The sequence below is a fragment of the Aulostomus chinensis genome, chromosome 6 (genome assembly GCF_037954235.1).
Source record: "Aulostomus chinensis isolate RoL2024-O1b breed Wild chromosome 6, RoL_Achi_v1.0, whole genome shotgun sequence".
Lineage (NCBI taxonomy): Eukaryota > Metazoa > Chordata > Actinopteri > Syngnathiformes > Aulostomidae > Aulostomus > Aulostomus chinensis.
Window position 1 is genome coordinate 14,927,501 of NC_141325.1, and position 26,207 is coordinate 14,953,707.

Sequence of the window (26,207 nt, forward strand, 5' to 3'; positions counted from 1 at the left end):
CTGAAGTAGTGTTCCCGAGAGCATTGGACGCCACCACTGACAGGTAATAGTCCACCCAGATGGAAGTATGGTTTTTGTTGAAGAAACAGGAGTTTCCTCCGGCTGAGTGGTAGTCTGGACACTCATGGATTCCCTTTAATCTGTACACACACAAAACTTCGATTAAAATCGTACAATGAGAGTACAACTGTAACTTTTGGGTTAGGGTTAGGTTTATATATAAATGCATAAATGCATTTTACATATTAACTGAGTCTAAAGCTAAGCTAACAGCTCTTGGAGGCTGGACGTTGAGGCAGCATCAGGCTCGGCCGTAAGGTGTTTTAGTTTAAACACGGGAGTTCCCAATCTTTTTGGCCCTTGACCCAAAATATACAGATGTCAGACTTTTGCAGCCCCGACAATCAGAAGAGGATGAACCCATACTCAGGTGAGTGAGATATCATTCTATCTTTAATATCATCTCAATGTGACATTATATTGTGAGCTGTTCTTTTATATTGAGAATCGCGCTGCACAAAAGTGAATTGTAAGTCGGAGTTCTTGTAAAATGATTTCTGACTGAAACGTCTCAGTTCTCATGACCACGCAGCACCAACAATAAATTATCTGACATCGGATTTTCAACATCCAATCCCCCAATCGGGACAGAAAAGGGCTTCGGAATATCGTAATATCAAGTCTTTGCAATTCCCACTCATACACTGCAGATCTAATCATCCTGAGGCTTCCGTTAATGTCATGGCTGACACTTCTCTCATAACAGCACTGGGGTTTATAGATAAAGCTGAATTTACCTGATTACCCGACTAAAGCCTTTGATGCAAGACACATCTACTCTCAAATAAATGTCAAAAACTAGAAGTAGTGGCCTTCAGGTCAGGAGGAGTGAGTCACACAGGTGAGGCCTTTGAATTCAGGAGGTTCACTTGCACAGCAACAAAAATTTCTTCTCAGGTGACTGAGCATGAGTGTATGAATGAGAGAGCTGGTAGTTTTCCACTCTGCAGCCAACCAGCAACAACCCAACTACTTGACTTGTTCCATGTGTTCATCAGCTCAGCTTTCTCCCTCATGTCAACTCACACTGACCTTTCTCTCTCATAGAAGAGGCGGTGCGTGGTGGGTAGCCCTCCGGTGAAGCCTGGCACCCACCAGCAGGTGAACGTCTCCTTCTCAGGGGACCTGCAACCCAGCAGGACAGGTTTCCCCGGTGGAGACGTGACTGGCAACACAGTGACAAACAAGCATCAGCTTCACATTCAGCATGAAGAAATGAAAGCCTTTTTGCGTTTTTGATTTTTTTTTTTTCTTAATGAGTCGCCCACATTTTTAAAGGAACAATCGATCTCGAGAAAATGCTTATTTTCTGACAGGCAAAGACTTTTGACAACCAACAGATCTGATGTAAGTGGTAAATGGACTCAATTTATATAGCGCTTTTCTACCTTAGCGGCACTCAAAGCGCTTTACAGTGTCATCTCATTCACCCATTCACACACACACTCACACACTGATGGTGGAGGCTACCATGCAAGGCGCCAACCTACTCATCAGGAGCAATTATGGGTTCAGTATCTTGCTCAAGGACACTTCGACATGGTCACCGGGGTCGGGGATCGAACCAGCGACCCTTTGGTTACTAGACGACCACTCTACCCCTGAGCCATGCCACCCACAAGTGCCACCAGCATTTATTTTGTCTGCTTTCAGCGCCGTCAGTCGTGCATTACAAATACGCCGTTGCCATGGTTATGTACCAGACTATTTCTTAGAAACCTGTGGCAGGTGCAAGCTCTTACTGCCTACTGCAGGACAAAAGGGTTTAGTTTGATGAAATAAACAAAATATAACATGTGAGTGTCAGAGAAATGCTGTAGTGAACAAATGATGAGTGTTTTTAAATGACTTTTAAAAGAAGTGTGAGTTATTAAATGTTATTAAAACTTCAACTTACTGTCACACTCCGAAGCCGCAAACAGCAGCAAGAGCAGCGCCAGTCTCACATCTCTCCTCATCATGCTGTGTTCTCTGAATAAAGGAAGTGACATCACCAGCCTGTGGTTAATGAGGTGATAGAAACATGGCTCGGCTTTGTTTTGACCTAAAACACAACACTATGAAGGGAAAACAAGAGCAGCCGATAGCTGCTTGTACACGTAGTAGTTGACACAGAGTATAAGCCATCGCCGAGCAACTCCCGATGATGAAATACGATTTATTCCTAACATAATGAGGGAATTAATAAACAAGTAATGATTTAATCAATGACGCTCCAATCAGACCAAACCTTTGGACCCCCACACTGACGCTACATAACCCCCCCCCCCCCCCCAACTATTTAAATGCATGAAATCTGATCTGACCACAAATCTGAACTGATTATTGTTTTGCCATTTTCTTGTAATTTTTTTTCTATATTCGATCTAAAAAAAAAAATTCTTTTTTAAAGTTTGTGGTACAAGTCTACTTTGTCAATTATTTGTAGTTTTTTCTATTAAAAAGCAATTGTGCATCAAATGTTTTTGTAAATTTTGATGTTTTTTTTTCAATTTGCATTTTTGATAATTGGGAGGTCCCTTGTTGTTGCATAATCTTAAGTTATTAAATGTTGCTTATCACCATTTGCCCATTAAATTCATGGATTTTTTTTTTTTAAATAGGGCAAAATACTTTCCACGTTTGTGGAAAGTTACAAGAAAATACCTGCAAAATTATCAAAAAAAAAGAAAAAGAAAAAGAAACGAGCAAGATTTTGCGTGTTTAAATGCTTGTGAAGGGTATCTGAAGGCAGTGTAAAACTTAACAATTTCTCTTTTTGCTGTAGATCCCCAGTAAGACCTCCAAGGACCCTGCTTTGTGAGGGGAGTCTTATCACCGTCGCTTTGTTCTTGAAATCTTTTTCCTTTATCGCTTGCCGCTCTTCTTGGAGATGCATTGTGTGCGCTCAGCACACCAAGAGCTTTTGAAAATACACCAGGATGCGGGCAAGCATCGGCTCTGACAAACATAAGGTTTGGTCATTCTTTTTTGTACAGAACCTCCATAGAATGATTTATCTCTAACTGCGGTGAAGTGTCTCTGGATGTAACATACAAGCGACATAAAACATGTTTTGCATACTATCTTATTCCCCATAGCTCCTCTTCAGTCTGATCCTCTAAGATAACTCAGATAAAGATCACACACATACACTAACACACAACGGGGCCGAACAACTTTTCTTTCTTCCCTTCTCTTTACTTCCTAACAACCCTGAAAGACTTGATGCAGTTAATCATCAAAGAGAATGTGGGAATGTTTGCCGAACAGGCTGCCATGAGCTACAACTCTGACAAGGATTTATGCCTGCTTAAGTACAGTAATTGATGAATGGTAACAGAAAAAATGGTTATAACATGGTTTAACGGGCCTTTGAAGAGGAACTGCACATGATAAACTGGACGAATACACAAGGATATTGCAGTGAGATCCCATACAGTAACAGGGGACACTAAATACATTCTACAAGCGCACCAAACTCATCACTGAGCATTGCTAATGTTAAACACATTTTTACAACAAGGACAGAACAACATGTGTCCCTACTGGTGGTTGTAATGTTTACTTACCTCACCACCAATCACAGACAGGTGTTGACCTTTGCACCTTTGCAAGCCACATTAAAGCAAACTGATGTTGATACCCACAGAAAAAGCAGCCTTTTCCCGAAGCCAACAGTGCGCTGTCGCTCCGCCGATGAGTGTGACACGCCTGGTATCAGAAGGAGGTCGTCGAGGTGGTGGAGAGGAGTCATATGGGTCACGAATGGGAGGAGTTTCATGACGTCACCACTCGCACACCTGAGAATAGCCGGAACACACTAATGATTCCATCCACGATTAGTGACTAGTCACTAAATAAACACTCAAACAAATCTCAGTAACACAGATGAAGCGTTCTTTTGTGGGGTTTAGTCGTTCAAACCTAGTCAGAGAACACCACGCGGAGCTGGTGCTAATGTTTAGTTATCGAAGGCTAGCTTAGCTGCTAGAAAGCTAGCGGCTAATTGTCTTTTCGCTGACCGGCCAAGTATATTACACTTGTCTCTTTATTATAAAGTTGAATCTACTAAAAAAACAAATGAACTATTGACCAGTCCTCCAACGTGAGATGATCATCCAAGGGACACCCACCATTGCACTAAACCAATCAATACCACTAAAGGTCGTTTCGCAAAAACTGTAGTTGTGCTATGTGTTAAAGTAAGCAAAACTACCAGAAAATGTAGGTTAACTCTAAAATTTTACACCTTTTGTCGTAACGAAACTAATTGTATACGTTATAGAAAATCCTGTGTAGGGTACCATCTTGATGTGTAAAGAATCTTTGTCAGAATCTGTGCGCAGCTGCGAGGAGAAAACCCCAAACCAGTGCGGTGAGTATCACGTTTATCATTTCTTCCGGGAAGTAACTTTTGTGTTGGATTTGTGTTGACACGGTAAGCGAGTGTAACATCTGTGCTGGTAGTCATGTCGGATTGTTTGGAGCGGTCCACGAAGATTCACTTGTTGAAGGAGCCGGTGGTGAAGAAGCTGTCTGAAGTATTGGACACATCCAGCGGCAAAGGATGGCGGAAACTTGGAGAGTTGGTCGGCAGTGACCGGCGATTTAAAGTCAGGTAAAGTTCAAAAGTAGTCTAAAATTTCTCACAAATGTAACTTGAGACAGTCTCAGCACACCTGTCGTTTTAACACCGCCCACCTACCCAGGAAACTCTGAACCTGTGCACTGTTTGCATGTTAGAGTCATATTTATCTGACTGTCATTGTTCACATTTTGCATTATTGAACTGTCACAAAAACAAAGGTAGATTATGAACGCAGGATTAATGCTGCGACATTTGAATGAAGGCTGGCATCATGTCAGAAAGCAAATGTCGTCTCTGATTCGTTAACTGGATCCAAAATTTGCAGCAAATGCGCGATTCCGCGGATGTAACTGTCACATCATTGCAGGAAATAATACTGGGGGAAAAAATCATCGCTTAATGAGTCATGATATTTTTTACAGCGATACATTTTCACTCACCCCTAACTTCCTCTAATCGGTCATGTCCACCAAGTGAGGCAACATGTACATGATCGGAAGTTTTGAAAGTAATATTTTCACCGTTAATAGTTGTGACACCATTTCTGAAGGTGAAGTTGGATCACCTGTGACTTGCAAGGTGTTCCTACTAAAGTGTGAAGGCGGTGGAGATGGTCAATAAAGCCTGATAACTAAAATATGTCTTGTTGCTAATGTTCTGCATGGTGGTCCAGCTCAGACGATATGGAGATGTGCTCTCTGAAGGTGCTGGAGCTGCAGGGTAGTCCGAGCCGCATGCTGCTGAGGCTGATGGGAGAGCGAGGCTGCACATTGGGACACCTGATTGACTACCTCCAAACTCTGGGCAACGAGGAGGCCGTGCAGTGTCTGAAGCCACCAGGTAGAGAAACGCTGTCCCCAAGCCTGCTGTTGTGTTGTCAAGCTTCCAAACCAGGTTGATCTTTGTCCCACCTGCTCTACTTGTCTACATTTTTGACTCACCCCAAAGCTTAGACTACTGCTGGATATGACTAATGCTGGGAATAGTACAGTATTAATCATAATAAAGTGAGTTTAGTCTACTAAAACCAACGTTAAAATATATTTGAGACACCACAGCCCAATATGGATATGCCATATAGAATATGCCAACTTTTCTGGAAATATGCCTACTTGCCCTCCTCCCTACATCCAGACAGGAAGATAAATGCCCTCCTCTGCAGTCAGGAGCTGATACCTACAGAGACCAGCTAGTTAGCTTAGTGTCAAGAATGCTAGTGGATGGGAAGGTTAGTATGCCTCTGTCTGGTCCAAGAGGCAGTTGAATTAAATGTATATTGACTGTGTGTTAATGTACGCTATCGAATGAACCTAAAAGTGACAATTTCTTGAAATGTTTAGCCTTGCAGATCCTCATTCAGCCCCAGTCTGTGGCTCTTGTGTCTGGTCACAATCTGCGTCTCAGCTGCCATGCTGTCGGCAAATCTCCAGTCCAGTACCAGTGGTTTAAGAAGAAGGACGAGGTGAGCTTCGACTCCAGACTACACTTAAACTCCACCTCTTAAGATTTTATTGGTTTCTCTTTTTTTTTTGCAGCGTCAAAGTTGAAGTTAGGTCTGGTCTACAGTTATCTGAAGTAAGAAGAGTTTGAAGATTTTAGCAAGTTGGAAAGCTCTTGTGATACAGCTTTTCTATTAAATGTTAGCATCGCACTTAACCTCCCCAAACCGTTACATGGTGACACGTTAGACCTGTTTTTTCCCTCAGACCTCAATCACATCACATCTTCTACATCGTGTTGATGGATTTAATTTCAAATGTTATTACTCCAGGTGCCAGGCAGCGTCTCTCCTGACCTGGTGATCAGTCCAGTCCAACTGAAGGATGCTGGCTTTTACATCTGCAGGGTCAACTGTGGCAGCTTCTTTGAATTCAGCCACTGGGCTCAAGTGGACGTCCTGAATGTCACCATGTTGCACGGTGAGCTGCAGCCTCACATAGATGTTACGTGTTGCTGCGTTTCTCTTCTTTGTGTTGTTAATTGTCAAACTGAATTTGGTGGAGTCAACGGAGAGATCTTCAGACTGCTCCCCTTTTCTCCTCTATCAGGCCAGAGTTATCAATCTTTGGAGGGTCGGCTGAAATTGGTGATCCAGCCTCAGCCCCGGTGGCTCTACGTCGGGGAAACTCTGCAGATAGAGTGTGGCGCTGTGGGACGTCCTATTCCTCACTATCAGTGGCATCGAAATGGAGTTCCCATCGCCTGTGCCACAAGGAGGAAACTCACGGTTAGGAGAGCTTGATATTACACGCTCAAGGAACTGGTTGTAAAACAAAATTTAATGGTAAAGAACCCTTCTATCTGTGCGTTTCAGATCCCTCACGTGATGCAGGATCATCACGGCAGGTATCGCTGTGAGATCAGCAGCAGCTCTGAGAGGATGTGGACAAACGAAGTGGATGTCACGATCGGTACGTTGCATTCTTGAACCGTCATCACTGTCCAGTAAAGCCGGCTGCTCTGTCATTATGTCTGAGTGACTTTTTTTTACACTTATTCTTGACCAAAAGCACCCAGGATATCTGTCCAGATTTCTGGGGTAATGGAGTGTTCTGAAGGTAAAGTCGAAGGGATCGGTGAAAGGTTTTAACACCAGAAGGCATTAGTTGCATGCAGATGTTAATCAAACTGGATCCAGGGAATAACGCAAACACTGAAATCTCTCGGGGTGGACCATCCTGGGGCCTGTACTACACAGTATGCAAGCGAGGGAGCTTCACATTTAACCTTGAGTTTTCAGAGACAATTACGTGGTTGGCTTTTCAGACCTGGATACAAGATCATCATAAGTTAAACTGCACAACCTGTTTGAGACAACAGATCGAAATTTTTAAAACCTCCAGCAACCAATTCTCGTGAAACACAACATTCTTTTTGTCCCCCCTGATGGTTACAACAACATTCTTAGCTTTTTCTTTAAGTCCTTTTGTTTAAGCTTGATGTCAGAACTGTTTGAAGCCTTAAAACCTCCTAAGATTTTCAAATAATTTTCCATTTTCGGTTTTGGTTTTATATTTCCTCCCGACTCTCCAAAGACGCCACTTACAAGTCATAATAATACATCTAAGCAACATGTGAAACAGAAATCCCTCCAAGTATGATTATAGTCAGACCAGCTAATGGGTGCTGCAGCAGTACTACCAGGTCTATTAACTTATCTAGTTGAAGTCTGCTGTTTTTGAAAGTTTTTCTTCCTGACTTTGTTGCTGAAGTGAATTTCCAGGCTCGAGTTCACACTGTGATGTTTGGCGCCCCCTTTAGGAGTGCCAAGACCTCAGGTTGAACTTTCCATGTTTACAGTCAGTCACTGATGACAATACTGTCCCTTTTCGTATTTAGAAAAGAGGAGCTAGATTGTAAAAACGGGAGTTGACTCATCATATTGATAAGAACTGTCATGACAACCCTGTGTGTGTGTGTGTGTGTGTGTGTGTGTGTGTGTGTGTGTGTGTGTGAGAGAGATTCCATGTATTCAGGCCAGCTCATCTCACTACCCCTGCATTGTAGTACAGGCTCCAGGTTTTACATGCATGTATTTTATTTTGATTAATGATGTTACTTCAAATATGTTGCCGAGGGAGAGGATAAGGCTGGTAACTCGCTAAACAACGCTCGATATTTGTGTTGCTGTCAACAAATCTAGTTAAAATTCATAGTCGTCCTAGTTGCCTCTGTATTTGCCAAAAAACATTACTACAAACACGACTACTGTATATTACGCCATAGGCATTAGTCCACTGGTGACAATAGTCGCCAACATTACAGCTGTCCCCTGCTTCAGTAAATTTGACTAAAAACTACAATGCCCAGCAGTATAAGGAAATACTGACACTTTAACATCTGACTCTGTCCGTGCATGGAATGTGTTTGCAGTAACACACATCTGGACCAATACCAGCCTTATCCTGTAAAACTAATATTGATTCACTGACTGCATGAAACTTTAAATTCTTATCTTCTCTACAATCTCGCCTACACTTATCACATTTAACAGGATACACTGACCTGAACACACTCAGAAAATATGATCGTATATGATAGTGATGTATCTGTACTTTTGATTCCCAGATGACGTTTATGCCATTGGAGAAGGTGAGTGTATTTGTTTTTATACAAAATTTGTTCAATGCATATTTTCTACGAGTGTTTTCACTTTGATATTGGGATTTTAGGTTCCACCGAATTCTTGCTGAATAGTGTTCCTGAACAACTTTATGGTGAGTGTCTTACGTTTTGTTATATAGACTTGTCCGTGAAGGATACACATCTTTGCTCACACACATTTACACTTACAAGTCTTGTATTTTTATAAGTTCCATTTATTTTTTTGATTTCCTTTACAGACTAGCATTTTTTCCCCTCTAACCAGAAATACATAAAATGGTCAAATATGCTATATTAGTTGCATTCTTTGGCAGTATCATTAATGACACCTCCCTCTTGAATTTGCATACATGAACGGTGCTCAAGCATTATCACAGGAAACATTGTCATCTTGATGTTTCTTGTTATTTATTTTGAACCGCTGGAGTCCAGGATTTTCAAGTTCTGCCTTGCTCCCCTCTCTGTGTCCCGTCTCAGCAACTGACAAAGTGGCCCTGCTGATTGGCAATCTGTCCTACCAGAACCACCCGCAGCTCAAAGCGCCCATGGTGGACGTGCACGACCTCACAAACCTCCTCCGGCAGCTGAATTTCAAAGTGGTTTCACTGCTTGACCTCACCGAGTCAGAGATGAGAAACGCGGTTGACGAGTTCCTGTTGCTGCTACACAGAGGAGTTTATGGTATGGTTGGATTCCAGACATCTGGATGATGGATATGGACATCTGGATAAACTGTGCTGGTCCACTGAACCAAGCACTGAAATGCACTGTCCCATCCTTAGGTCTGCTGTACTATGCGGGACATGGATATGAGAACTACGGCAACAGTTTCATGGTGCCCGTTGATGCACCAAACCCATACCACTCGGCCAACTGTCTGTGTGTGCAGAGCATCCTCAAACTGATGCAGGAGAAGGAGACAGGGCTCAACGTGTTCCTGCTGGACATGTGCAGAAAGAGGTGAGTCGCGTCTCTGCATTCATCCCACATTCATTAACTAATACATAGAAGTAGAGAGATATAAAATGAATGTGGAGCTTTGGGGTTTCATTGATTTGACGTTTTCTCAATTTTCTTCCTTTTTATAGGAATATTCATGATGACATCACTCCCAACATTGTCTTGAGGGTTACAGCCAACATTGTCTTTGGATATGCTACGTAAGTTTGAAACTATAATTCAATACTACAATACCAATTAACAAAAAAGGAATATACACAGATTTTTAAAATATTTTGTAGGTGCCAAGATGCTGAGGCCTTTGAGCTGAGCTCCAGTGGCGTCACCAATGGCGTGTTTGTCAAGTTTTTGAGGAAACGGCTGCTCGATGATGAGAAGATCACTGTTGTGCTGGACAGAGTGGCTGAGGGTAGGAGAGCCACTTAGTACATTCATCACGTTTAAATCTGATTTATCAGAGCAAATCAAATGTGACTGGTGGAATACTCGATCATTGTATCAGCCATTTGTACAGTTTGGATATGAGATTCGATTATTTTTGAGTAACAGAGTTGTTGTTGTTGTTGTTTTTAATGGAATAATGCTTAATCACATATAATTAGTCACATGTAGCTTGCCTGGCTTTTTAAGTGTCCAAATTTTATCAGCCCTCCTATGAGTTTATGGAGGTCGGAGGTTGTTGTTTTTTCAAATACAGTGCAGATGGAGGAAAATAATTGAAGAATGTATTATTATTATTATTATTATTGATATTTAGGTGAAGGACAGTATATGTCTTTTTTTTATAACTCAAATTTTATTAATTTCCGACATAGAAAGAAAACACAGAACAGTGTCAGTGGGTTACATATTTTCTTAATGCGTCATCTACAAATCCCTGGTTTCATCCAGAGCCCACGGTGATGTCTTTGTGTTGGGTTTTATAAGTTGTCCAGTTGTTCCCTTTCGTGTTGAATTCAGCTTGTTGGAGTCTCAGTATATGCGTGAGTCCAGCACTATGTCCAGCCACTCCTTCAAAGAGGGAGGGTCCGTACTGCCCCAATTCCTTGGGACTACCTTCTTGGTCACAGCTAGCAGAATTTTAACCAAATATCTATCTTCACATTGAATGTTGTTGCTCGTTAAATTACACAGGTTATAGAATCTCACATGACATTTGTACCTGACACCCCAGTGTAGTTTTCAATTCCATCCATACATTATTCCAGTACTTTTTTCATTCGAACACATTCCCAGACAACACGAGTGTGACTTACACTACCAGCATCCAGCATGGTTGTTGCATCGATGTGAATTTGTTTTAGAAGTAATGCAGAACCTGGTTATATTTCTCCAGCAGAATTCCCTCCACGTCCTCGGGCTGGTAGTGGTTCGCTGCACACCGCAAATTTTAAACCAGTCTACTTCAGGCGGTTGTGTTCTAGTTTCTTTTATCCATCTGTCTCTAATGTACAGAGGTTCTTCTGTTCTTTTCTAGACCCTTGTACAACGCCGAAATCTCTCTCCCCGTGTTGTTTTTACATGCTTCACGCAGTGTTCTACTGCTGGGGAAGATTGAAGAAGGGGTTGTTGCGGTCAAGAGAGATTTCTGTTTAATTGGATTATGCTGGATTAGATTGACTTTATCAGTCCTGAAGAAAATGAGATGCCAAGCAGCTCACAGTCAAAAAAGGGATGACAGCACAACAGACAGACTCTACAAAGACGCTTCAAAAACAACAACACAAGAGACAAGAAGTATGCAGGCAACCAGTGTTAGAAACAAATGTACTTGGCATGTATGCATATGTTTAAAATATTTTGGTGCAGCTGTGCAAGTTGAAATATTGTAATTCCTGTGCAAAGTAGAATAACTCATCAATCCATCCCAAATTCTGTGGGAGGACTTAAAAATGGCTGTTGAAGGGAAGGAATGCAGCTGTAATTTACTGCTGTAAACTAAAATGAAACTGTGATGAAAATGCTTTTCAGCGTATGTCTTATGCAGCAGATGCCGCATATTATGCATGGTTGTTAAAAGAAAGTAAATGAATTGAAATGCTGAATTCTTACATTTTTGGTGCAGACATGGGTCAGTTTGATGCTACAAAGGGGAAGCAGGCTCTGGAGATCCGCAGTAGCCTCTCAGAGAGGAGAGCCTTAACCGACCCCATTCAGCCTGGCAGTGCTGACCACATTCAAAGCCGCCAGTGGGCCAAGGCTCACGGTGAGTTTAAACGCTAATCACTGAGCTTGTTTTATTGTTCAAATATCGATTTTTCACGTGCGTGTCCACTGGGAAGCAGCTGTGCACTCACATTTTCCACACTCTGACACAGCAGTGCTTGCCAGGACAATGTCGTTGGCAGGTTTGTTGCTCTTAATGCCTCAATCACAGCACCATGTCATAAACATACACACTGAGGAGAGGAAAGATCACATGAGTTAGGTTTTTTTTTTTTTTTGAGAAAATGGTATAGCCCCAAGGAAGGAGCCTTGAAGGCCACCAGAAATCTCTTGAGTCAAGAAAATGCAGCATGGTGACAGAGTAAGAGACAGCTATGAACAATACTATTGCCTACACCAGTTGCAACAATTGTACTGTTTGTGACGATAGCAGTTAAAAATTTGGAATGTTGTGGCTGTTACATTCTGGTGTTTGTGTGTTGTTCCAGAGCTTCCTGAGAGCATGGTTTTAGATTTTGATTGCGGTGCTCAGATCAAGTTGGGCTTTGCTGCAGAGTTTTCCAATGTGCTGGTTATTTACACTCACATCATTAAGAAGCCTGCGGACATGTCCTTCTGCCAGGCTCACGTCACAGACTTCTCACAGGTCAGTGATTACTGTCGCATCAAGAGTAGTTCGTAGAGTCAAGAAGGTGAACAGGATCCTTGTTGGGAAATTGCAGGAAAATGAGAATTGCATCGGTTAAATATTCTATGAAGAAAGTAAAACCACAAAATTCATGAATCGCAATTGCAAATGTTTGATGGCGTGTTGGTGCATACGCTACCTCCTGCAGGACCTCGATGTGGATCCTAAAGAAATGAACCGAGAGACTCCAGAGGAGACGGGGATTTACCTCCTGTCCAGCAGCCTCCCGCAGCACTGCCTCTACACCAGACTCAGCTCCCTGCAGAAACTCAGGGTAAAAACTGGAAAGATTGTTTTACTTCATAAATATAATTATGCCCTCTGTACGTTTTCAAGCACCTTTTTTTTTTTTTTAATATGATGAATCCTCCTGTGGCCAGGGGTCACTTTACCACTTCGCCTGTGCAAATTTTAAGAGGCATTATCTGAAGCAGACCAAAATCCTTTGCCAAACCAAAGCCACAAGATGTGTGACATAAAGTAGCCTCATCTCTCTTATCAATAAAGGCTGTAAGTGCAGTCGTTCCAGATAAAATATATCATCCAGTTTTATTGAGTGCAGCAGTGTTGATTTTAACAGAAGTCAGCAGCCAGGCTTCATTGTTAATGCAAATGCCCAGCAGAACTACTATTGTCAGTCGTACTCAAACCCACCTTGAAATTCATCTGCAAGAGTAAAGAAACATGAACTCATGAACATTTGCTCCCGCTCACTTTTTTTTTTTTTTTTGCTGCCTCCTCACCTGCACCAGGAGGAGCTGATCTTCACCGTGTGCCTTCAGGGCACCTTCACCTCCATGGAGGATCACGATACAGTCCACTGGACCAAAAGCATCAACATTGGCAAGCCGCTGATCGCCCGACTTGACCTACACAAAGCCATGCGGCGCAACAGTTGTCTTCAGACCTGCATGATGCCCCACAGCCCCTCTCATAGCCCCTGTCACAGCCCCTCTCATAGCCCCGCGCTGGAACACCACCTCCACCTCCATTTCGGGCAGCACGCCACCCAGGACTACAACCGCCTGTCCCCACAGCATCACTACCTGGACGCCTGTGAGCGTATACAGGGTGCCGTGGGAGGTAGCGGAGAGTCATTCTGTGACAACACCAACCAACATGAGCCAGCGTTCAGTTCAGCTGGAGGCTTTTCAAGCTCGCCAGGCAGGTCCAGCATACCCATAGAGGCGAGCGACGACATTGACGAGCTGCAGACTGTGTTCATCCACAGCCTGCAGTTCCAGCAGCAGTGACGCTTTAAATGTCCGTTACTTGATGTAATCATTTTTTAGACTTTTGTAAATACAACTTGGAGAAAACTACTTTATTGTTAACTGACATATCATTTCTGTTCCACCAGTTTCTTACCAAACAGAAAAGTTAACATGATATCTTCAGGTCTTAAAAGTCTGTTTCCTCTTTACTATTAGTACTAGATCTTATTTATTAGTCATAAAATTATAGATCCTTGAGTGTCAGTCTGCAGCGAATGATGTTATTGCTCCTGCTACAGTTGCCAGGATAAGCTACCAGAACATCCATCCATTTTCTACCACTTATTCCTGTTAAGGGTCACGGGGGGGCTGGAGCCTATCTCAACAGCCTTCGGGTGAGAGGCGGGGTTCACCCTGGACAGGTCACCAGTCCATCACAGGGCCAACACATAGAGACAGACAACCATTCACACTAACAGTCACACCTACGGTCAATTTAGAGTATCAATCAGCCTCGTCCCCTCTTGATGTCTTTGGACTGTGGGAGGAAGCTGGAGTACCTGAGAGAACCCACACAGGAACAGGGAGAACATGGAGACTCACACAGAAAGATCCTGTACTGGAGCCGGGACTCGAACCTGGAACCTTCTTGCTGTGAGGAGACAGTGCTGACCACTGCACCACCGTGCCACCTGCTACCAGAACATTCTTGGTTATTTTAATTAAATGTATCATAAGAAATTGTCACGTTATGCTGGAAAGTATAGAGAAAATTGGATATAATGAATCATTTTCACTGTTTCTCATACTGTGGGTAGCTAGACTGTCAGCTTTTAAATCAAATAAAAAGATAGTAGCTGTTCAACTTCTCACAAAATCTGTACATGAGCCTAGCAGGTGACTGGTGAAGTTGACAGACAGACAGACAGACTACTTTATTAATCCCTTTTGGACGTTCCGCCAGGGAAATTGCACTCTCATCATAGGGTTTCATTTATGTCTATTCTATGGAAAAATAGCAAAGAAGAGAAAACAAAGACTAGATATAGATAAAGATATATGCATATGTGCATGTGCCTGTGTGTACCTGGATGATTATGTATATGTGCATAGTGACAGGAATAATAATATTAATTGTTGTCATTATTATAACAATAATAATGATGATATAATATGACATAATAAAAAATATAACAATAGTTATAATAATAGCAGCAGCAGATTGTGTCAATGCAAACATCCGTTGGTATGACTGAAAGCAGATTTGGTGTCAGTCAAGGTAATTGTGGAAGCAGTTGGTGCCCTCTTCTGCGCTTTGTGAATCATTACAGTAGACCATAAGCAAAAAAATAAGGAAACAGTGTAATTAAGAGGGCTCTCCAAGGTGGTGGCAAGAACAACAGCCTGATATTTGGACTTTGTTTTTGTGCATCAGCTGCCACTAGTAATTCTTTTGCCTATAGTATCCTAATAACCCTTGTTTCAAAGCAGAATGTGTAAGTATGAGTAAGCACTTTTCTCTCAGTGACAGTCCTCCAGTGATTTGAATCTGCCTTCCTCCTATGATTTTTGGTCTGACCTGATGGCAGATCAGAGGCTCTCATTTTTCCTCATCAAATTGCTCCCTTGCACAAAGTAGATCCCTTTTGTAATATGAAGTGTTAAAACTGGCAAGCAGGGTCACAGTAAGACTATTGTGGGTAAGTGATGTATGATGTGCTGCTCTCATCAAATATTTCAAAGGTGACGTATGCAGAATAAATCACCGCACATATTAAACAAATAGTCCTGCCCGGGTATCCCAGACATGAGCAGCAAAACTTGCAAGTCTGGAGCTGGAACAACGCTTTCCTTCCTTCCTGCTGGTTCGATCCTCACCCGTGGTGACCATGTTGAAGTGTCAGTGAGCAAGATACTGAACCCATAATTCCTCCTGATGAGTAGGTTGGCGCTTTGCAAGGGAGCCTTCACCATCAGTGTGTGTGTGTGAATGAGACGATGCTGTAAAGAGCTTTGAGCTGCTAGAAAGGCGCTATATAAACTGAGTCCATTTACCATTTGTATCTGCCTTCCAACATGGAGGTGCAGCCCTTTAGCTGTTTTAGCGTCTGGGTTGGGGTCAAGCACTTATTTGTAATGTCTAAGGTATAGAGTGAGGCGCTAAACTAAGTCTTATATCAATGAAGGTTCTTACCAAGATAGAAGTATGAATGTGTTTGTGTGTGTGTGTGTGTGTGTGTGTGTGTTAGGGTTGTTAGGGTTGCCACCTTTCAGAAATAGAAATAAGGGACGCCACCCTCGCGCCCAAAGCCGCACAGACGAAAAAATTATGTTTCCACAGAAGCACACACATCACTAGACTGTCAACACCCAGTCCTCTCATGTAACAGGAAGTGGCATCTCGCACTGAGCTCCATACAATGCAGTAGCTCTGTTTGGACAAAAATTAAAAATTAAAGTGATAAACTGCACGCAGAGCAACATTTAGCTTCGTCAGAGCCCCGCAGGACATGTCTCTGTAGGTACATGATGAGACCTGCCTGACTGAATAATGGATGGAAGCAGTCACCCACAGGCTGCAGGCTGATATCATGGCTGCGTCACTTGTGCTGTGTGGGTGGAGGGGTGTGGTGTTAGCTGATGCAGCAGCCAGAGAGAGGAGAGACACCAGAGGAGAGAGGTGCTTGCAGAGATAACAACAGGATAATAATAATCATGTCAGCCTCCTGGAAGCAGCTCTTCTTTCACATCCTACTGCTTCTCATCTCCTGCGGACACATCGATACAAGTAAATGATATTTGGGTTCTAGTCGTGACTGTATGTGGTTGCCTAAAAGCTTGTTCTGCATCGCCTCTTTCTCACTGGGGGCGTCTTTGAAATAGGAAATGTGACAGGATTACTGCACTACTGTTACAGTGTTGCAGATTGCACATTATACTTTTATTTGGTTTTGCATTATCAAGTGGTTTCTGTCTTTGTTTAAATTTTTTTTTTGTAGAGATAATCTAAAAGCACATTAACTCTCACTTAAAAACAAGAGGATATAGCACATGTCCCATGTAGCTAATAGTTAGACACAGTTATAGGAAGTTGGACTACGATGGCCGGGGGACTGTACTGAACTGTAATAAATGATGTTAAGATAAAACATATAAACACAAAAATATTGCCGGTGCCTCCACTAAGCAGAATATCTGACTGGTTACTTCTATAATCCTACTAACCTTACAATCACAAAATAACCCACATGAAATATGACCAAAATATGTATGACCGACACACAACACTCTAAAAGTCAAATATTATGTTAAATAAATATTAAAAATGAAAAAAAACATTAAAAAAACCCACAGATTTCAGGGTCAAAATGAATTTTAATTCTTTCCACACTCACTCGTGCATTCGTTCTGCAACTGATGAATCAATGTCCTTGAAACCAACATAAAATGTTGCAGGCCTGAGTCCATGTTCATGAGCAATGGCATCTCAAACTTAGTAACCAACTCACTTACATAGCGAACACAAACAAAATGTAGCACATGTAGCACACAGATTTTTTTACTCATGACCTCCAGGGGCAGTAAGTTAAGAAGGCTGGTGAAAGACTCATGTGGGAAATGGCCAGTGAGAAACAATGAACAACATCAGCATGTGTTAGCAATATACACTGATACTTTGTTATATGCAGGTGTCATTGTTGCTAGGAGACAAAAACGCTGACACACTGATCATGACTAGAATCTACAATCCAACGAACTGCATCTTTCAGAAAATAGCATTTTTATTACAGTAAACATGTTTTTGAATTCGCATGCCCAACATATTGGTAAACTCTGCGTCCACCATAGTCATGGACATTTTCTTTAGCGGTTCAAACAAGTGGCACTTTGTACCTCTGCTCTGCATTGCTAGTCTCTATAGCTTGTGAAGACTGCAAATCCTAACAACCATTTTGAACACTCAAGAAACCAACACCATAATTCCAACTCTCAAAAACCCTTGCAACCACCTTTCACCACATAACAACTCAAACGACCCCAGCAACCACCCGCTAACACAGTATCCATCCTTGACCCTCTCAAAACCACCTGGCAACACTAATGAAAATTCTTAATCTCCGAGCAACCAGTTAGCAACACCATACTGACAAATTTAATACCCTAGCAACCAGCTGTTGATAGCTATCACTCTGAACACCCTGGTGGACCCACCAACACTGTAGCTTTGACTATGAAAACTCTAGCAACAGGCAAAACAGCATAACAACCATTCTGAACACCCTAGCTACCAAATGGCAACACCATAGTGACTACTCCAACACCCTAGCAACCAAATGGCAACACCATAGTGACTACACCAACACCCTAGCAACCAATTGGCAACCCGATAATGACTATTCTGAATAGCCAAGCAACCAACTGGCAACACAGTAATGTTCACTCTGAACATCATAGCAACCAGTTGGCAACAACATAGCAACCATTTTGCACATCCCAGAAACCTATTGGCAACACAATAATGACCTCTCTGAACAAGTCTGGCAATCAGCTAACACCACAACAACCACTATGAAAAATCACAGCAACAACCTGGCAACACCATAACAACCACTTTGACCACCTTGGAAACTCAGTGGCATCACAATATTGCCTTCTCTGAATACCCTGCCAACACCTTTGGCCCCATTCTGAAACCCCTAGCAACCACCAAGTAACAAAATAACTTCGCAAGTATGCATTTAGTCTCAAGAATACAGTTTAATCAGTTAGCAAAATGACAATGCTGCCAGTTCTGTATCACATGTGCAACTATATTTAAATCATACATAAATTTTGATATTTCATATCTTGTCAGAGACACCTGGCCCAACCCCCCCACCGCAGGAGCCCAGCAGTCCTCTCCCTAAAGATGTACGAAGTGTTGTCCTGAAAGGTGAAATGACGTCCATTTTTTAACCATCACTGGAAACTGTATGTTGACTAATTAGCTGAGTGTTTACTGGTCTGATTAATAATTATTATCCTCAATATTGCAATACAGGGAACAGTCACACGGAGAAAATACAAGTGTTGAACCCCGTCAATATGACACTAGAGTGTACTTGGGCGGGAAATCTAGTGAAACCTTTAAACCTAAGTGTGTTCTGGACTAAAGATGGGGAAGACATTGAGAACAGCCACAGCACAGTGGTGTTGAAGAACCAGCAGTATAATCTCCAAAGAGGGTAAGTCATTTCCTTGATTTGATTTGTAGCACTTCAAAAAATACTTCTATCTTGTCTTTTTTGGATAAATTCCACGGTCAAGTATAAACTGTGTTGTTGGACTGCATACATTGTACATTCACATGTCTATATATTATTATTTTCAGAAATTAAAAATGTAGTTATAGTTTATTCATCTAACTCAAAAACATGAATTAATTTATTTGATTAATTCATGTTTTATTTTCTTCACAATCAATATTTTATGCCTTAATAGCAAGGCACCCCTGAATGCCACCACCAATATCTATGCTACTTTGTACATAATTCAAACTTAGTTTATTGCTGAATAGCCATTCTTATCAATTAATAACTAATTTAAGTGCTGTATTTCATGGTAACTAATGACTTACCATATCTTATTATTTATTTATTTATTTATGTTTGCTTGCAGGTTCATGATTGAAAAGGAGGAGAGCCTTGGAAATTACTCCTGCGTGTTTGGGAATGAAGCAAAAATCGATTTTATCTTGGCAGGTACAAATCGCATCCATTCCATGTCACATTTCTCTTGCTATGAACACATGGATGCCCTGCTGGCAATGCATACTGAATATCATTATTTACACCAAATAACTGTGGCAGTATGAGAAGAAAACTGTGTCATTATATTGTTCTTTTTTTTGGGAACCAAGGTTGTTTTTTTTTTAACATTTCTCTTCATATCCTTCTCCTTTTTATTGTTTGGTTTTCGTCTGTTTTCAGCTCCACTGATTACTGATGTGCGAGACAAACCGATAGTCACCTACATTGGAGATACTGCTGTGATTGTATGTAAAATGGATGACAAGCAACCTAAGCCAAGCACATGGCACTGGTTCAAAGAAAATGCCACAGAGAAGGTGGGTGAACTAGTCATGCTAGTTTTAGGATAAATGAATATCAGTGGATTCATTTAAGCAGCATGTTCAGACTGCAAGATTGACATGTCCCACACTCCTGGTTGTACCGTGCTTTATTATTTTGATGAATTCATTTCAAGTGATGACCTCATTTAATCCTCAAATAGAAGTCTAATAATCCAAAATAAAACAGAATACCTGTGTTGGAGTGAAGGGGCTAAATTCATTGTTCAAAAACTACACATCATGAACGACTTGCGGTTGCAATCCAGACCTGTGAAAGGATCTTTGATAAATCAGTTTACAATGAGAAACAATAAGTAATGTAAGCCTCGATATTTATATATAACTTTCAAAAACTTTCAGTGACTGTAATATGTCTTAAATAGAAATGGCCTTCTTCTATACAGCATAACATCATATTTATTAATATCCAGCTACTGTACTTGTAAAAAAGCATAACTGCCCAACACAAGAAGCCTCCTGTAAAGTTGCTTGTGTGCAAAGTTCTAGCCAAGGCCTTGATTAACTGAAATCATTACAGTGAAATGGTGTAAAGAAGTCATTGGTTTTTTTTTAAATCATGTTTTTCCTTTAGGAGCAGATTGATGTGCAGGCAGAACCTCACCGCTATGAAATCAAAATCAAAGAGAATGAGTCGAGGCTGCTGGTGCACAACCTGACACAGGCGGACTCAGGTTTATATTACTGCGGCGCCGTGTACGCCATAAGCACCACCATGAGTCACGTGGAGCTCAAGGTATGTGTTGCACACTTCAACAACCAATTTATGAGGTACTTCTACTCTCCCACATTGTAGAGTACAATAATAAAGTCTTTATTACACGACACTTTCCTAAAACCACTCATCACAGCTTACCATTCAAGATTTAGCAAAAAAAAAAAAAACTCAAACAAATCATTTTTACCTTAATTGCACAATAATAATTGCTCAATAATGATCACATTTTATTGATTGTATGACTTGATTGACTGGAATCGCTGAATTATTCAACGAAACTAGTGGCTGCGATATGTTCGGATCACTTGTCGTGGTTCAGACTGATTTTCACCTGCGTAACATAATAAAACAAAAACAAAACAAAACAGATTAAAAGTTGCACTTTTGCAACTACTGTAAGAGCCAATTATTTTCCTTTTATTTAAACTTTTAAAAGTGTGTTCTACTTTGCCTTGTTTTCTAACATGCTCACATCTGGCTTTGTCTTCATGTTTTAAAGCACATACGCAAAGATTTAGTTGAAAGTATTTCAGAGTACTTGATCATTATCTACTTTCGATGGGGTTATTTCTACATGAGAGCTGACCACTCTCTCTACTGCTGCTGAAGGTCATCACCTTCTATGAGCCTCTGAAGCCCTTCGCAGCCATCTTGGTGGAAGTGATCATCTTGGTCGCTGCCATTTTGCTGTATGAGAAAAGTCTGTCCAAGAAGAGCAACAAAGGAGGTAGTCAGAAACCTCATGAACTTCATATCAGTGTGTGTAATTGTAGTATGTTGCATACTAATGTTTGTGTGGCGCGTGCACGTGTGTGTGTGTGTGTGTGTGTGTGTTGACTGCAGGTGATAAGATGAATGCTGACCAACCCAACACCCCGTGAGTACAAGACTTACGCACCTCTGTAGTTTTGTGTGTATCTGCAGTTTTTAATGCATGTCTTTCTTCATCAGGACGCAGGGAGAAAATAATGGACTGGAGGAGAGTTCTTCAATGAGACAGCGCAAAGTCTGAGGACCTCATCATATTTCACATATTTTTAAATGTGAATGGTCAAGCTTTCCAGCAATATTTAATCTATAGTAATAATTTATTATCATCCAAATATTTTCACCAAAGAGAGAAAGAAAACAACAACCATAACTGAATGATTCACGCCACTTGGAGAATCTTTATGCACAAATTTCATGTCTCGATGGAAGATAGCTTGAAGTGAAACGTTTCACTTTTTTTTCGTTGAACCTCGGATTTTGTAATTTGCTGTGGAAAGACAGAAAATCTGCCTGTTCACGTGTGTGCTTCTTCTTTGCTGTCAAACAGAAGTAGAATAGATTTTCTCTTATTTTTGGCAACAGCTAGAGATGTTCCAATACAAGTTTTTCCTCCAAGATATTCTGATGCTTGAATGATTGTCCAATACTCGAGTGTTAAAAGTACACATACAAAAACTGTATATTTATATCTGTTTAAAATACTAACCTGATATAGATGTGATCGCTGTTGTCTGACCTGAGATTGTAAATCATGAACAAATACAGAGAATGAAGCCATAGAACTTTTTTTTAACATCTGCTTTGACAGTCACCCCTCCCCCAAAATATAGCCTTGCTACTACACATGGCCACATTTGGCTCACTCCATGTGGCCAGTCTCTGATGGCACCGGTCAGTTTTTCTTTACATGTCTAAAACAGCGTCTGCCAGTGGAAGCACGACTCAGCTTTCTGTGTAGGCTGCTGTTTTAAAGCAACAAAGAAGAAATGATTTTCCTGCCAGTGATATCAATGGGAGGCCCAAGCCGTCCACCATTAGCGTCACTCCGTTAGAAGTCACACTAACAACACTGGAGGGTGCTTCTTGTTAAGGGGGACGTTGTGAAAGCTTTGAGACACCTTTGGCAATCCTCCCCACACACAGGACGATGTCCTCACCATGACTACATTGTGTGTTTAGCTCCATGTCCCTTTTAGCGAAACCTCTTGCTTCCTTGCCAGATGAAGGCTTTGGTCTTTTTAAAAGACTCAGCACTATAGAACATCCACAAAACAATGAACATGGCCTAAACTATAAAAAAGAAGCTGCTTTTCCTGACATTGCATGTTGAAGTGAAGTGCATTATGGGACAAAATTATATTTTTTTCCAGCCTTTACAATCAGTGCACATTCCATAATTATCACTCTATGGCATAAATACGTGTTCCGTTCATGGCAAAATAGAAAGACAGAACATAAATGTCATGTTTCCTCCATTCTGAATTAATTGCGCTGACGACTACAGGTGTTGATGGAGACAGCTGAAATACACTCGAGCTAATTAAGGGCGTTACCATCCACTCCCCCCTCAGGCTACTCGGTTTGGGACAACCTGTAATGCGGCAGACCGCCTGCAACAACGTGCTCGCTGGGGGGAATTAGGGGGAGTTAATAGGGACTGGTTTAGGATTTGGTTGGAGATGTGCAGGAAGCAGCAGGATGCTGTTTCGGGGCTCAGTACACTACCATATTGGTGTACAGGCTCATCATGATTTCTGGAGTGTAAATTGGAACAACTCTAGCAGCAATAACTGCAACCTCAGCTCTTTTTTTACTTATGCATTAGTAAATTAGCAGTGCCTTACACTCTCACAACACGATGCCTGAACCATTTACTTCTGCACTTGCAATGACTGTGTGTCATTCATGAGTTTGTGCTATTGTGTGCTTAACATATCACCTATGCAGATGTAGTTTTTCATGTTGATGGCTCAGTATAATCACAAAGCTTGTGTGTCACTTTGTGTGCCTTTAGCTGCCAATTGAACTGAACGTGTAAACAAGCAAATTAAAACCGTAAATCCGTGTCTTGTTTCAGTGACTGCTTGTGTGTGATAGAATTTTAAAATGAGATTTCCAGAGGAAACCTAAAGGAAGGCTCGTAATCTTTACGGTTTACTAATGAACACACAACCACATCGGTTCGAGAACCGTTGTTTTATCTCTGGCATACATTTAATGTGGGCAACGATAATTTGGTTTCAGACATATCTCGTACAGTGGCACACAGCTTCCCCATGTTGCATCTGTTGATACCTTAGAAACTCGAGGAAATCTTTAAGACCTCCGTGAGCTTGCTTGGCCTCTATGGTTGGTTTAGGAGGAACTGGACCAGCAGCTTGATGACATCATCATTCAGACCCACCACTTGTGAATCCTGCACACTCTCGTAGAGGCGGAAGCTCTCTGTACCCCATAGGAGGTTTTTCCTGGGGTTGTTGGCGTCTGTCTCCACAGACAGAGCCAGCGTGTTGAGCTGGTAGCAGAAGAATGAGAAGAACTGGCCGTCCGTGATCACGGCCTGCGACACAAAAGGCCTGGTGACGTCGTGGTGGTTCCAGAAACCTGAAAGGGAGGAGACACGAGCAGCTGTTTCAAACATGCAAGCATGTACAAAGAATTAAATCAGCTGTACAACTTAAAAATCCTGACAATAGTTTGTAGACACCAAGAGATCAGGAGAGAAAACAGCCATCCTCTAATAATCGACAACATAATTATAACACCAACCAGCATCAAAGGCTGCTGTCGTATCCAGCGATAGGACTGAAACGTACCCTGGTACGTGGCCTGAGCTCCAGTCCAGGCAAAGAGACTAGCCAGGCCATTAGCTCTGAGGAACAACTCCACCTGGTCAGACTGTTTCAGTCGGGCAATCCGGTTTCGGTGGTAGCGGTCTGGCACCAGGTGGAACTGAGTGTGACCGTAGCATGCTGGGTCCGACAACTTCGAACCTAATTAGCATGAGAATGAGAGCACATGATGCCATCAGAGCAAAGAAAAGGGGACATCAGTTGGTAACTTCTAACTGGCAACTTTTAAATTGATTTATCATTGAAATATTTTGCATTCTTCTTCGTGTTTGATTTAAAATGTACAGTAATCATACAGGGTCTTCTTGAAAGCTCAGCAGTTCCATTGAATGACCTTCAGTGGTAGGTTTTGAATGACCCAAAATTAGCTTACATGCTTACAATATTTATTCTGTGCAGTGTTTCATAATTTAATTAATCATTTCCATTGTTATTGTCATTGATTGTCTTCTTCCCAGCCATCCCCATTTCACCATTGTCTTTGTCGATTAAAGATTTTTTTTGTTGTCGTTTTATGTTCCTTAGTTTCAATCGACTTAGAACAGCATTCATTTCACCCACTTGTAATTTCATTTGGTTTTGTTTTAACTGTAATGTGTAGTTAAGGTTTGAATTCACAGTGCACTTTTAACGTGCGTTCTCAATCTCCTCCATATATCATCAATGTATCAGTGAGCCGGAGCGTTACCTGTGAAGATGTGGTTGATGTACTGTCTCCTGAACAGAGGCATCAAGCTGGGAGCGTATTTGACCTCAGGAACTTCAGCATCATAGGAGGCCTCCATTGGGGTGAACTAGGTAGGATTAAAGGGAAAGAAAATGATGATGCATAGTTGTACCGACTGTGTCAGCAACACAACCAGAACACCTTCCTCAGTTGTTCACGTGGAAAAGGTTGGAGATATTCATTTATCTCATCAAAAGGGTCTGAAAGTGATTTCTACCTGTGGCAGTTGTTTGTTTATCCGGATCTGACTGTGCGGGCGGTCGTCAATTTGGAACCTAGACGGTTCTAAGTGCCCCTTCCTGTGGCCCTTTGGGATGGTCCTCTGCCCTCTCCTCCAATAATAGTGCACCGAGGGACTGAGATCTGATGAAGAAAACGCATAAAAAATGAATAGGAGATGAGAAAATATCAATAAGCCATGGTTGCGTTATCTCTCATCCATACCCAGGCTGGAGAGGAGCAGCAGTGGATTATATTTGCCAAGACTGTAAGTGAGTCCTTTCACCAGGTTCCTCAGAAAAGGTCCCATGACCAGCTCCTGCTCTCTGTACAGGAACAACTTGCGTTTCTTTGTCATCTGGTGCTCCTGTAAAATCAAACGATTCACCATTGAGCGAATGTCCGCAAACGCATCATTCTCAATCCCAGGAACCGCGAAGGTCGGGGGACTCTCCTGCTCTGCGGCCTCCCCACTACCCATGCTGAATTTCTCGGGCAAGCCGGGGATATAGGCGGTCTTGGTAAAATGTTGGTACCATCTATCTGGGTTGCGTGCGTAAGTCTGCGGGTAAACCACAAATTTTTTCCGTTGGACGCGGGTGATGAGGCCAATCTTCTCCTGTATTGGAGCAGCGTTAATCTTCTGAATTTGCTCTTGAACCTTCCGCAGGATTGCAGATTTGCTTTTTGCCGTTAGAGAGGGGACGATAGGGGGATAGGCGGGCTCCTTCGCCGCAGCATCGGTGTGGACAAGCTTGTGGTTTCGAATCAAAAGCAGGTTTTTAGGGAAACGCAAGGGCAGCCGTGTGTGGGCCGCCATGTTTCTCCCTCTTCTTCTGTTTTGTTGAGAAGCACAAAAGTCGCAGTTGTCAACAGCACCTACTAGTGGACGAAATGTTGCATTACTGAAGTGATTCCCCCCCCCCCCATCCATTTATCTCAAAACTTACACTTATTCGCAAACTAGAAAATATAAAGCTATAAATTCTTATTGATTCAACTCAGTTACACGTCATAGTACCCCAAAT

General features: G+C 41.9%; 4 protein-coding genes across 5 annotated transcripts in view; 2 read left to right on the top strand and 2 right to left on the bottom strand.

The window, feature by feature from the left end:
- prlrb (prolactin receptor b) overlaps positions 1-11,388 on the bottom strand; it is a 16,283-nt gene extending 4,895 nt beyond the window's left edge. Inside the window, exons 1-5 of the mRNA XM_086206710.1 lie at positions 10,951-11,388; positions 3,612-3,842; positions 1,958-2,031; positions 1,093-1,225; positions 1-140 (exon numbers count right to left, since the gene is read on the bottom strand). The exon at positions 1-140 is cut by the window's left edge and continues 30 nt beyond it. Of these exons, the coding sequence (XP_086062836.1) occupies positions 1-140; positions 1,093-1,225; positions 1,958-2,021 (337 nt within the window). The 5' untranslated portion in view covers positions 2,022-2,031; positions 3,612-3,842; positions 10,951-11,388. The remainder of the gene's footprint in view (positions 141-1,092; positions 1,226-1,957; positions 2,032-3,611; positions 3,843-10,950) is intronic.
- malt1 (MALT paracaspase 1) lies at positions 3,841-14,893 on the top strand. 2 transcript variants are annotated; one of them, XM_086206708.1, is made up of 19 exons: positions 3,842-4,244; positions 4,328-4,417; positions 4,510-4,660; positions 5,304-5,470; positions 5,971-6,092; positions 6,402-6,549; positions 6,679-6,857; positions 6,945-7,041; positions 7,141-7,188; positions 8,699-8,722; positions 8,803-8,847; positions 9,212-9,415; positions 9,517-9,694; positions 9,823-9,894; positions 9,976-10,103; positions 11,760-11,900; positions 12,349-12,506; positions 12,697-12,822; positions 13,301-14,892. In XM_086206708.1, exons 2-19 carry the CDS (start codon positions 4,354-4,356, stop codon positions 13,799-13,801), a joined length of 2,553 nt encoding a protein of 850 aa, XP_086062834.1. In that variant the 5' UTR covers positions 3,842-4,244; positions 4,328-4,353; the 3' UTR covers positions 13,802-14,892. The 2 variants fall into 2 exon arrangements, with proteins under 2 accessions (XP_086062835.1, XP_086062834.1); XM_086206709.1 differs by lacking the exon at positions 7,141-7,188 and having other exon boundaries at positions 3,841-4,417; positions 13,301-14,893.
- Positions 14,894-16,393: 1,500 nt separating this feature from the next.
- emb (embigin) lies at positions 16,394-23,441 on the top strand. The gene is made up of 9 exons (XM_086206712.1): positions 16,394-16,550; positions 18,618-18,695; positions 18,804-18,987; positions 19,421-19,503; positions 19,732-19,868; positions 20,467-20,628; positions 21,220-21,337; positions 21,454-21,487; positions 21,562-23,441. The coding sequence occupies exons 1-9, from the start codon at positions 16,403-16,405 to the stop codon at positions 21,620-21,622; spliced, it is 1,005 nt and encodes a 334-aa protein (XP_086062838.1). The 5' UTR covers positions 16,394-16,402; the 3' UTR covers positions 21,623-23,441.
- On the bottom strand, positions 16,578-26,052 carry mrps30 (mitochondrial ribosomal protein S30). Its single transcript, XM_086206711.1, has 5 exons — positions 25,405-26,052; positions 25,178-25,323; positions 24,922-25,027; positions 24,198-24,374; positions 16,578-23,985 (listed from the first exon to the last, which is right to left on the bottom strand). Exons 1-5 carry the CDS (start codon positions 25,997-25,999, stop codon positions 23,726-23,728), a joined length of 1,284 nt encoding a protein of 427 aa, XP_086062837.1. The 5' UTR covers positions 26,000-26,052; the 3' UTR covers positions 16,578-23,725.
- Positions 26,053-26,207: the final 155 nt, after the last annotated feature.